Here is a 13699-nt window from a genome sequence, read left to right as displayed (position 1 = left end):
GAAATGTTCACTGCACCCTCAGTTAGTCAAGTTGAAGTAGTGACGGTCTATTGATAAGGTACAGTAAGTGCATTCATGATAAGGTACAGCCAAGGACATTGCCCAGTAAGAACAGTCTACATATGCCTGGCATTACACATGCCCTGTGACAAACTGTGATTAAGATTCCACAAATCGAAATGTCATCATTACGTATTGTCACTATCAAGAAACAAGTTTTTTCTATATGAATGCACTTACTGTACGTTGGCTCCAAATTAGAACCATTCAGTAAGGTGTCCAGAGCAGCTCACTGCTGAACTTAAGGTTTGGACCTGTAATGGAAAATACTGAAAAACACATAGTAAGTGCCATAGCATAAAAGCAACTTGTAATGTAAGTTATGCTATACATAATTTTGCCTTAATTTTTCTGATGTACAAATAGAGGAAACATCTTCAATAAGTTACAATTGGAAAGTAATTTTTAGATATTTCAAGTGTTTTTACAAAATTATTTAAAGTCAACTAATAAGAAATATATAATATTAGTATTTCTAGTTACTATGTACCTTCTCTAGCATCTTCTGCCAAAACTGTCTCCACAGGATAATCACAATAATGGCCACTAGTATAAAGATGATGGCAACTAAGCAACCAATCAAAAGGCGCGTATTGCTGTCGTCTACTTTAAGGGTTGGGTCTAATAAGAAAAACATATATATTGGTTAGAACACATCATTCGGTAAAAGACATGCTCATGCATAATATTATATCAAATACGGTTCCTGTAATAGTAAATGTGTAGTGCACACACTATTGTATGCGACCAGTCATCTGTAATGGTGGCTGTAGAGGCAGGGAATGAAACAACCTTTAGCTTGGTATCACACGTATTTATTTTGCAGATGTTGTTTAAGACAAAGCCAACAGTGAATTACAAGGAAATAGTAGCAAAAAAAAGATTTACAGTTTAATTTTCTTTTGTATCCATTCCCAGCTTTAACTTAAAAGAATTGCATAAAAACCATAAGCCTCTCCAAACTAAATGAATGATAGAAGCCTGTTAGGCGTCAGCTTCCTGGCACTGCACAGCGGGAATCCAGAGCCAGACATCCTGCGGTCTCCCATTCCCCTCCGACCGCTCGGACTCCTGCTCAGCAATCTCGGCTAGCCAGGCATCTCCCTCTGACTCGTTCTGTGAGCCTGGATGTTGCTGCCACCTCTGGTGCAGCAATGGTGACGCAACCTGCTTTTGCAGGGAACTGCTCCAGAGGCTAAGTCCTCATGCCGTGCTACTAGGCATGCCCACAACTTGTCCTCTCAGTGGAGAGCAGGGGTCACATGTGCAGGTCCTATGTCGGATCTGATTGGTCCTTCCTATAGTACTGGAAGGTCCCGGAAGCGCATGGCTATAAAAAGCCCGCATGGCGGCTCGGCCATGCGCTAGTGTAGCATATTATGCTGTGTGTGTATGGTGATGGATGCATGGACTGGTGACTGACTCATTTGAAACCCCTTCCCTCGGTTATTACGAATGGTGACAGATTGTCGGGTAGTCAGCTCCAGATTGTGGCAAGCTACACGCCATTGTGCCTCCTGCACTACACACTAGCGTCCGACGGTGCTCGGTCATTCCGGCGCCGTCGCTCAGCAGCCATAGTTATTGCCGCGCTGCGGTTGCAGCGTTCTTGGCGTCTGCGGTTGCAGCGTCACTCGCTGGGTATCCTGTGAAGTGAACAGGGCCAGCGTCCTCATACATCTTTATTGGTTTAGCGACTCTGTGTGTGAACAGAGCCGTTCTTAGCGTTCGGGTGACGTTAACCCGAGCGCAGTACCTCACCTTTTGGTGCATCCGCCATTACTCAGCAGCGGTCTTGTCACCTACCGCACGGTGGACCCCGGGCGGCGAACGCACCTCCTATTATTTATATCTGGTGCGTTCCGCCGACCCTAACATTGCCTCAAGAACATGTCCTGCATATTTTATCCAAAAAGACAGTTACATAAAGACAAGGTGTATATAAATAAATAATAACACCCCATTTCCTAAGCTTTTCTTATACTAGAGGTATTGCATTACATATTGTAATTGATGCTCTGCTTTTCCATTTCTAATAAATTAAATTATAGTGCCACTGGGTGGGAACCTTGTTTTCAGACCGTACCAACACAAGTGCCAAAATAAAACTTAAAGGGGTATTACCTTATGAGACATTTCTTATATAGTGAAAGTATATTCCATAAATGACTGACAGGTGTGAGTCAGAAATGAAGTCATTACCTATTAGGAAAATAGGGGTCATCTGCTCAGCTCTCCAAACAGGATATTGGGTGGCCACACATGAATATCAAAGTTTATGGAAGCTGAGCTTCACACAACTCCCCTAAACTTCATTGAATAGAGCCACATGCACACTGAAGCCAACTCTCTGCCTTGTCATCTTCTATGTGTATCTGTTAAAAGGAATACATTTTACACTGCCTCCAGCTGAGCTGGGGTGGTACCTGACACAGTGATACAAAGAGCACCAATGAGAATATCAGCCACTAGGCATCAAGGGGACCAGTTTTAGTTTGGTTGCTCCTGTGAGATGCTTAAAATATAACTCATACAACCAAACAGTTTTTGACATTAGTATAATGGTTGGTGGTAGTATAGATTGCTATTATGGACCAAATAGAGCCCACTGAGCTGAATGTTGTGCACTCTTGTTATAATAGAAATGGGGCACAGTACTGTCATTTGCTCAGTGCAGCTGTGATTGTGCCATGTGCTAGTGTTTAATAAAGGTCCACTAAGACTTTCTTTTGGGATTGGGTTTCCTTTTTATGGGTGCTTCCTGTTTCGTGATGAAACTGTCCTGGCAAAGAGGTCAAAAATGCAAAAAATAGAAATCATGGAGTAGAATTTCTTTTTATGGGCAATACCAAAGAGCTTTATAAGGATGTCAGGGACAAGATCATAGACCTGCACAAATCTGGAATGGGCTACAAAACCATAAGTAAGATGCTGGGTGCGAAGGAGACAACTGTTGGTGCAATAGTAAGAAAATGGAAGAAATACAAAATGACTGTCAATCAACATCGATCTGGGGCACCATGCAAAATCTCACCTCGTGGGGTATCTTTAATAATGAGAAATATGATAGATCAGCCTAAAACTACACAGGAGGGGGGAATTGTTAATGACCTCAAGGAAGCTGGAACTACAGTCACCAAGAAAACCATTGGTAACACATTACACGGTAAAGGTTTAAAATCCTGCAGTGCCCACAAGGTCCCCCCTGCTCAAGAAGGCACATGTGCAGGCCCACCTGAAGTTTGCAAATGAACATCTGGATGATTGTGTGAGTGATTGGGAGAAGGTGCTGTGGTCAGATGAGACAAAAATTAAGGTCTTTGGCATTAACTCAACTTGCCGTGTTTGGAGGAAGAGAAATGCTGCCTATGACCCAAAGAACACCATCCCCACTGTCAAGCATGGAGGTGGAAACATGTTTTGGGGGTGTTTCTCTGCTAAGGGCACAGGATTACTTAACAGCATCAATGGGAAAATGGATGGAGCCATGTACCGTAAAATCCTGAGTGACGACCTCCTTCACTACCCCAGGGCATTAAAAATGGGTCGTGGCTGGGTCTTCCAGCAAGACAATGACCCAAAACATACAGCCAAGGCAACAAAGGATTGCATCAAAAAGGAGTGGCCTAGCCAGTCTCCAGACCTTAATCCCATAGAAAACCTACTGAAGGAGTTGAAGCTTCAAGTTGCCAAGCGACAGCCTCAATATCTTAATGATTTAGAGATGATCTGCAAAGAGGAGTGGACCAATATTCCTCCTGAAATGTGCACAAACCTCATCATCAACTACAAAAAAGTCTGACTGCTGTGCTGCCAACAAGGGTTTTGCCACCAAGTATTAAGTTTTGTTTGCCAGAGGGATCAAATACTTATTTCCACTGCAAAATGCAAATAAATGTATATAATTTATACAATGTGATTTTTCTGGATTTTATTTTTGATATTCTATCTCTCGATTTTAAAATTAACCTACCCTTAAAATTATAGACTCTTCATGTCTTTGTCAGTGGGCAAACTTACAAAATCAGCAAGGGAGCAAATACTTATTTCCCGCACTGTATTCCCAGTACTGTTTATCAAGCATGCTGAGCACAGCACACTAAGGGCAGAGATGACACAGTGGGAGAGGGGAAACCCAGGAACCTCCATTTGCATATGTTTTGCCACATGAAAAGCTTTATTAATTTATAGCATCTCGATTAATATTTAATAAAGATGCCACTGCATGTAATGTGAGCACAGGCCGAGATATGTCATTGCACACCTAAATACCATTAACAAAGCCACATGTGGATGTGTGTACAGCTTCACTGTGTTATTACTGTTCACTTGGTGCCAGTTGTTCTGGCATGGCGTACTCCAATTGTGTCTGTTAATCTCCAAGAAACAGGACAAGCTATAGTTGCTAAAAACTTGAACAGTAATAGGCACAGCTGATAGCATGCACATATCTTGGATATCTTTGATTACACAAGTTCTTTCACAAAAAAAGAGAACTGCTTAATGGCTCAGGCAGTAGTACCTGTTATGATTAGGTCACCGAGGAGGATTACGGGAAATTAGCTAAGCAACCAGGAAACCAGAAAGTTTGGCAACTTAGCAGATTGCAGAGCCCTAAACCTAACAACACAACTAGCATTAGCCGTGGGACGTGCCTACGATGCCCTAGACGCCTCAGCACAGCGAAAGAGTTAACTAAGCCTAAAGCAAGAAAGGGGAAAGCTAAACTGCCCCGGAGTAGAACCCCAAAGAAATAGCCCCCAAACATATATTGTCGGTGAGACAAGATGAGGCACAAACACAGGCAGAAAATAGAGTGAGCAAATGATGGGGCCCAAACTGTCTAGATAGGACAGGACAGAAAAGATACTGTCTGCAATCACGCAAAAATCCTAAAAAATCCAACACGTCTGATATACAAAAACACTGAGGCCACATGACCTCTCCCCCTCTAGATCAGCATTCTGGTGTGAACTGGAAGCAAAGCAAAAGATACTAATATAACAGGAGATTAGCAATACTGAACAGAATGACATAAGCTGTGACATATGAACGGGGTCCAGCACAAATCCCAGCAGGGAATAATGCTGAACCCACACAGCAAAGCAAAAAGCAGAGAAAGGCAAAACTATATCAAATGCAAAAGATTCCAGCAAACAAATAACTTATCTGAATGATGTAAGACCAAGGAGGGGAAAAAGCAGACTTCACAATGCACAGGAAGACAAACAAATCACCAGCAGCAACTGAAGGAAGCTTGCTCACATAAATCCTCCCATTCAGTGACCCCTGACTTCCAATCATCGTCTTCAGGTGATAAACTTCTGTCAATACGACCAGCTCCACTACCAGCGGCAACCACCAGAGGGAGCCCCGACTCAGAAGTTAGATCAAGAGAGTTCACAACAGTACCCCCCTTTAAGGAGGGGTCACCAAACCATCATCCACGCTACCAGGCTGATCAGGATGGGCCCGGTGAAATGCACGAACCAATCTCTGGGCATGAATGTCAGAAGCAGATACCCAAGAATTATCCTCCTGGCCATAACCTTTCCACTTGACCAAGTACTGGAGTCTTCGTCTAGCCATACGAGAATCCAATATCTTCTCTACCTCATACTCCAGATTACCTTCAACCAATACAGGATCAGGGGGCGCAGCCAAGGGAACCACTGGCTCTACAAACCTTTTCAACAAAGATTTATGAAAAATGTTGTGAATCTTAAACGTTCCTGGAAGAGCCAAACGGTAAGAAACAGGATTAAGGACTTCCAAAATCTTATAAGGTCCAATGAACCTTGGCTTGAATTTTGGAGACGCAACTTTCATAGGAATATTTTTTGAGGACAACCAAACCATGTCACCCACTTTAAACCGGGGACCAGTGGTCCTATGCTGGTTGGCAAACCCTTGGACTTTCTCTTGAGATAGAGACAACTTATCCACTACTTGATCCCAAATATGCTGCATTCTCTCTACCACAGAATCCACACCTGGACAGGCCGAAGCCTCCACCTGCCCTGAAAAAAACCGAGGATGAAACCCAAAGTTGCAGAAAAAAGGAGACAACAAAATGGCAGAACTAGCCCTATTATTTAGAGCAAATTCAGCCAAGGGCAAAAATGAGACCCAGTCATCTTGAGTAGCAGATATAAAAGATCTCAAATAGGTTTCCAAAGTCTGGTTTGTTCTCTCCATTTGCCCATTGGTTTGAGGATGAAATGCAGAGGAGAAAGAAAACTGAATTTCAAGTTTAGAACAAAAGCTCTCCAAAATCTGGAAACAAACTGAACTCCTCTGTCCGACACAATGTTCTCAGGAATACCGTGCAAACGAACCACCTGTTGTAAAAACAAGGGCACCAACTCAGAAGAAGATGGCAAATTTGGGAGTGGTACGAAATGGACCATCTTAGAAAATCTGGGCGCTGGGCGGTTTGGAGATAGACTAAATTTTTGTGGTCAGTGTAAACTTGGAAGGGATAGCGAGCCCCCTCCAGGAGGTGTCTCCATTCAGAAAAGGCCGACTTCATGGCTAGCAACTCCTTGCCCCCATTGGAATATTTCCTCTCTGCCGGTGAGAAGGTCTTGGAAAAGAAGAAGCAAGGATGCTTCCGACCTTGAGCATCCTTTTGGAACAGATCTGCTCCAGCACCGACGGACGAGGCATCCACCTCTAAAACAAATGGCTTATCCACATTGGGGCAATGTAAAATGGGAGCGCTAGCAAAGTGAGACTTGATGGAGAGGAAGGCCTTGGAGACCTCCTCTGACCACAATTTAGGATTCGCTCCCTTCTTGGTGAGGGCAACCAAGGGAGCTACCAAAGTCGAGAAGTGCGTAATGAGTTGGTGGTAGTAGTTAATAAAGCCCATAAAGCACTGCACCACTTTGAGCGAGTGAGGCTCCTGTCAATCCATCACCGCCTGTAGTTTGGCAGGATCCATGGCCAACCCCTGGGCCGAGATGATATAGCCCAGAAAAGGCAAGGACCCCTGTTCAAACACACACTTATTTAACTTAGCATAGAGGGAGTTTGCCCATAGGAGATCGAAGACTTTATAAACATCCTTCCAGTGGGAGTCTATATCTGGAGAGTACATGAGGATATCATCCAGATAGACTACAACCAAGGTGGTGAGCATATCCTGGAAGATGTCGTTCACAAAGTCTTGGAAGACAGCAGAAGCATTACAGAGCCCGAAGGGCATCACCAGGTATTCATAATGCCCTTCCCTGGTGTTAAAGGCTGTCTTCCATTTGTCTCCCTCACGAATGTGAATCAGGTTGTAAGCACCCCACAGATCTAGCTTAGTAAAAACCCTCGCTCCCCGCAACCTATGAAAAAGCTCCGATATCAGGGGCAGAGGGTATTTGTTCTTAACGGTGATGGCGTTAAGACCCCTGTAGTCAATGCATGGACGTAATTCTCTGTTCTTCTTCTGCACGAAGAAAAACCCTACCCCTGCAGGTGACACTGACTTCCTAATAAAGCCTCTTGCCAAATTCTCTCATATGTACTGCGACATTGCCTCTGTCTCTGGGAGAGAGAGTGGATAAACTTGACCCCGGGGAGGCTCAACACCAGGCAAGAGGTCAATAGGGCAGTCATAGGGGCGATGAGGTGGAAGGGTCTCCGCCGCCTTCTTGGAGAACATAGGACCAATAGTGTTTGGAAAGAGAGGAAAGATCCATGGGTAACTCCATAGTAGCAACCTAGACGCACTCCCTGTGGCATCTACCAACACAGGATTTACTCCATCCCAAAATTCTCCCTGAGGACCACTCTATATCAGGGGCGTGGTAACGTAGCCACGGCATCCCTAAGAGGACCTCATCAATTCCTTCGGGAATGACTAGCAGGGAGATGATCTCCTGATGGGAAGGAGACATGGATAACGTAAAAGGGATGGTCTGATGGGTTATCTGTGATGGTAGTGACGACCCAATTATCACCCGTATGGTCACTTGCTTGGCGAAGGCAGAAGACATGAAGTTGCCCTCCGCCCCGGAATCCACGCAAAGCTCTACCACATGGGTGGATGGGCCAATAGAAACTGTCCCCTTAAAGGTCAACTTAGAGGAAGACACCGCTGCGTTTAGTGAGCCAGCTCCCAAGGTCACCAAACGGGGACGCTCTCCCAGGTGCCGAGGACATCTGGAGGTGAGATGTCCTGACTGCCGGCAGACATGACAGACCATGCGTGCCCTAGCAGTCTGGGACTTGGATCCCACTCGAGACGTCTCCATGGCCTCATGTGGCTCGAACGCCTGGACCGGAGGTTCCAGAGGTTTGGCGAACGTGGGTGCCTGCCAAAACCTCTTCCTACACTGGGCTTGCTCCAACCTTCGCTCGTTAAAGCGGGGGTTGATGCGAGTGGATATTGCTATTAACTCCTCCAGTGTGGTGGGAATCTCCCTAGTGGCCAGGGCGTCCTTCACATGGTCAGCCAGCCCCCTCCAAAATACGGGAATGAGGGCTTTATCCGGCCACTCCAGCTCAGATGCTAGGGTCCGGAAGTGGATGGCAAAATGACTGACTATGGACGAACCCTGTGTAGATGCCATCAGTTGGAGCGCCGTATCATGGGTGACCCGAGGTCCTAAAAAGACCTGTTTCAGAATGCTCAAGAACCGTGTAGCACTCTGCACCACATGATCGTCGCGCTCCCATAGTGGCGTGGCCCACTCCAACGCCCTTTCCGACAGGAGGGATATTATGAACCCCACATTAGCCTGCTCAGAGGGAAAGCGTGCAGCCAGGAGCTCGAGGTGTATTGCACACTGGCTCAGAAATCCCCTACATGCCTTACTATCACCAGAAAATTTATCTGGCAGAGGGAGGTGGGATAATGTCAGAACAGGGGTGGCAGTGCACAAAGTAGCTGCAGCTATGCTAGCAGCCTGAACAGCTATTGCGGTAACATCCACGGCTGAGGTTTTGCGTTCAAGAGCCGCCAACCTACCTTCCAGCTGCTGGATGTACCGTTGCAATCGCTGTTCGTCCGCCATTACTAGCCAGACCCTGGCGCTAGTATAATGTTAGGGCTGGCGGAACGTACCTAATAATAAATGATAGAAAGGTGCGTTCGCAGCCCGGGGTCCACCGTGCAGAGGTGGTAAACTGCTGCTTAGTAATGGCGGATGTATATAGCGGTATACAATAGGTCACACGCGGGTTAACGTCACCCGGTGTGAACAGTAGCGGACTCTGTTACGTCATAGAGCCGCAGTACCGCGGAACTTAAATGCCAGAGTCTGTTAGAACTCACAGAGCTTGGCAAGGGGGCGCACAGAATGCTGTCACAGAACTCTGCCCCAAGGGCACAGGGTCAGAGTCCCTCTAGACCTTCTGAGCACGTGGCGTCGCACCTGCGGACACCACTATAGACACTGACTATGGTGGAGTGTCGAGCATGTGCACCGTGGTGTGTAGAGCCACTGGAGGACACTGATTCCAGTCTCTGGCTCAGCCTCTACCTACACCTAAGCCTGGGCGCTTAACAGGCTAGGCTGCACCACACATGTGTACCAAGGGTAGGGGTTTCTTAATGAGTCATTCACCAGAGACATTCATACATGCATACAACACTCACTCCTCATAGTCTGGTAATGCAGTCTATACTAGCGCATGGCGAAGCGGCCATGCAAACCTTTTATAGCAGCGTCCTTCTGGGACCTTCCTGACCTTCCTGATGTTCCAATCCGAGCTGGAGAAGGACCTGAACATGTAACCTCCGATCTCCAATGAGAGATCGTCCCACGGGCATGCTCAGTGGACCGAAAGGAGGACTTAGTCCCTGGAGTAGCTCGCTGCAGACCAGCCTGCGTTGCTATAGATGGACCAGAGGTGGCAGCAGCAACCCAACCCACAGAGCCGGTCTGAGCAGAGCGCCGGGATCGATGAGTCTGCTGAGCAGCCTCCTCTGCGGCCGGAGAGGAATGGGAGACTGCCGAATGCAAGGCTTGGGATTCCTGCTGTGCAGCGATAGGAACCCAACGCCTAACACAAAGTCTCTGGTACCAAATATACCAGGATGACCAGCTAACGTGAAGCAATGAATTTCCGACATTACTCTTCTCCTCCACTGGTCAGGGATATACAATTTCTCCATAGGGCATCGTTCAGGTTTGTCACAAGGTTGCCACACACTGTTGTTGGTATGTTGGCCCATTCCTCCATGCAGATCTCCTCTAGAGCAGTGATGTTTTTGGCTTTTCGCTTGGCAACACGGACTTTCAACTCCCTCCAAAGGTTTTCTATAGGGTTGAGATCTGGAGACTGGCTAGGCCACTCCAGGACCTTGAAATGCTTCTTACGAAGCCACTCCTTCATTGCCCTGGCGGTGTGCTTTGGATCATTGTCATGTTGAAAGACCCAGCCACGTTTCATCTTCAATGCCCTTGCTGATGGAAGGAGGTTTGCACTCAAAATCTCACGATACATTCTTTCATGTACCCGGATCAGTCGTCCTGGCCCCTTTGCAGAGAAACAGCCCCAAAGCATGATGTTTCCACCACCATGCTTTACAGTAGGTATGGTGTTTGATGGATGCAACTCAGTATTCTTTTTCCTCCAAACACGACAAGTTGTGTTTCTACCAAACAGTTCCAGTTTGGTTTCATCAGACCATAGGACATTCTCCCAAAACTCCTCTGGATCATCCAAATGCTCTCTAGCAAACTTCAGACGGGCCCGGACATGTACAGGCTTAAGCAGTGGGACACGTCTGGCACTGCAGGATCTGAGTCCATGGTGGCGTAGTGTGTTACTTATGGTAGGCCTTGTTACATTGGTCCCAGCTCTCTGCAGTTCATTCACTAGGTCCCCTCGCGTGGTTCTGGGATTTTTGCTCACCGTTCTTGTGATCATTCTGACCCCATGGGGTGGGATTTTGCGTGGAGCACCAGATCGAGGGAGATTATCAGTGGTCTTGTATGTCTTCCATTTTCTAATTATTGCTCCCACAGTTGATTTCTTCACTCCAAGCTGGTTGGCTATTGCAGATTCAGTCTTCCCAGCCAGGTGCAGGGCTACAATTTTGTTTCTGGTGTCCTTTGACAGCTCTTTGGTCTTCACCATAGTGGAGTTTGGAGTCAGACTGTTTGAGGGTGTGCACAGGTGTCTTTTTATACTGATAACAAGTTTAAACAGGTGCCATTACTACAGGTAATGAGTGGAGGAAAGAGGAGACTCTTAAAGAAGAAGTTACAGGTCTGTGAGAGCCAGAAATCTTGATTGCTTGTTTCTGACCAAATACTTATTTTCCACCATAATATGCAAATAAAATGAAAAAAAAACAGACAATGTGATTTTCTGGATTTTTTTTTCTCAGTTTGTCTCCCATAGTTGAGGTCTACCTATGATGTAAATTACAGACGCCTCTCATCTTTTTAAGTGGTGGAACTTGCACTATTGCTGACTGACTAAATACTTTTTTTCCCCACTGTATATTGCATAGAATTAAATACACCACATTGGAAGAGGAACATGTGAATGTCCCTGGGATCTTATAGTCCTGCTGTGTGTTGGGAATTTGGATTTTGTGCCATTTTACTTCCCATAGCGGTGCCGGTGCGTTGTAGGTATAGCTCCTCACCGAAAGAGAAAAAGTTGTGTGTGAGGATGAATCTGGTAAGTGCTATTACAGACTTGGAGGGGATCCCATTGGCCTCAAGAAACATTCGGCAGGCCGCTAGTCCATCTTCATGTGGGATGTTGGAATAGAAGGATTCTACACCAAACTGGATGATGACCCACCTCCAAAATATCTGAGGGAGTTGAAAAGAGTCATCAAAGGTCAATGTACAGACCCCATAAACCTTCTGGACTTAATACCCGAGAATCCAAGGATGGGAACTTTCTATATGCTTCCCAAGATTCATAAGCCAGGCAACCCAGGGAGGCCAATCATCTCAGGGGTGGGAACACTAACTGAAAAATTCTCAGGGTGGATTGAAAACATCCTCAAGCCGCTGGTAAGGAAGACAGCCAGCTATATACAGGACACTACAGACCTGCTTAATAAGCTATCCACGATAGGTCCCCTCGCCGACAGCACCATCTTAGCCACCATGGACATTGAATCCTTCTATTCCAACATCCCACACGAAGATGGACTAGCGGCCTGCCGAATGTTTCTTGAGGCCAATGGGATCCCCTCCAAGTCTGTAATAGCAGACACTGTAGAAAATGCCCAAAAGTGACACTATTCTAAAAACTGCACCCCTCAAGGTGCTTAAAACCATATTCAAGAAGTTTATTAACCCTTCAGGTGCTTCACAGGAATTTTTTGAATGTTTAAAAAAAGTGAACATTTAACTTTTTTTCACAAAAAAATTACTTCAGGTCCAATTTTTTTTATTTTACCTAGGGTAACAGGAGAAATTGGACAGCAAACGTTATTGTGCAATCTCTCCTGAGTACGCTGATACATGATATTTGGGGAGGAACCACTGTTTCGGCGCATGGCAGAGCTCAGAAGGGAAGAAGCGCCTTTTGACTTTTTCAATGCAAAATTGGCTGGAATTCAGATAGGACGCCATGTCACGTTTGGAGAGCCCCTGATCTACCTAAACAGTGGAAACGCCCCCACAAGTAACCCCATTTTGGATACTAGACCCCCCAAAGGAACTTATCTAGATATGTGGTGAGAACTTTGAACTCACAAGGGCTTCACAGAAGTTTATAATGTACAGCCGTGCAATTAAAAAATATTTTTTCCACAAAAATGATCTTTTCACCCTTAACTTTTATTTTTCCAAGGATAACAGGACCCCAAAAGTTATTGTGCAATTTGTCATGAGTACGCTGATACCCCATATGTGGGGGTAAACCACTATTTGGGCGCATGGCAGAGCTCGGATCTGAAGCAGCGTCATTTGACTTTTTTGGCTGGAATTGGGATTGGGCGCCATGCCGCAGTTAGAAAGCCCCTGATGTGCCTAAACAGTGGAAACCCCTCACAAATGACACCACTTTGGAAACTAGACCCCCTAAGGAACTTATCTAAATGTGTGGTGAGCACTTTGAACCACCAAGGGCTTCAGAGAAATTTATAATGCCCAGGCGTGAAAATAAAAAAATCATTTTTTTCCACAAACATGATCTTTTAGTCCCCAATTTTTTTATTTTCCCAATGCTAACAGGAGAAATTGGACCCCAAAAATTGTTGTCCAATTTGTCCTGAGTACGCTAATACCCCATATGTGGGAGAAAACCACTGTATGTGCACACGTCAGGGCTCGGAAGGGAAGTAGTGACGTTTTGGAATGCAGACTTTGATGGAATGGTCTGCGGGTGTCATGTTGCCTTTGGAGAGCCCCTGATGTACCTAAACTGTGGAACCCCCCACAAGTGACCCCATTTTGGAAACTAGACCCCCCACGGAACTTATCTAGATGTGTGGTGAGCACTTTTAACCCCCAAGTGCTTCACAGAAGTTTATAACGCAGAGCCGTGAAAACAAAAAATCATTTTTTTTCCTCAAAAAGAAATGAATTTTAGCCAGCAATTTTTTTTCCACAAGGGTAACAGGATAAATTGGACCCCAAAAGTTGTTGTCCAGTGTGTCCTGAGTATGTTGGTACCCCATATGTGGGTGGGGACCACTGTTTGGGCACACGTCGGGGCTCGGAAG

The 13699-nt window shown here is 45.7% G+C and overlaps 1 protein-coding gene across 1 annotated transcript in view; it reads right to left on the bottom strand.

Moving 5' to 3' along the window:
* DDR2 (discoidin domain receptor tyrosine kinase 2) overlaps positions 1-13699 on the bottom strand; it is a 1077249-nt gene that overhangs the window by 229557 nt on the left and 833993 nt on the right. The window contains exon 11 of the mRNA XM_073557968.1: positions 551-681. Coding sequence (XP_073414069.1) covers positions 551-681 — 131 coding nt within the window. The remainder of the gene's footprint in view (positions 1-550; positions 682-13699) is intronic.

The sequence above is a fragment of the Dendrobates tinctorius genome, unplaced genomic scaffold (assembly GCF_039654945.1).
Source record: "Dendrobates tinctorius isolate UK_male_01 unplaced genomic scaffold, ASM3965494v1 ptg000012l, whole genome shotgun sequence".
Lineage (NCBI taxonomy): Eukaryota > Metazoa > Chordata > Amphibia > Anura > Dendrobatidae > Dendrobates > Dendrobates tinctorius.
Note: the sequence above shows the minus strand (reverse complement) of the source record. Positions and strands in the feature narration are given on the sequence as shown.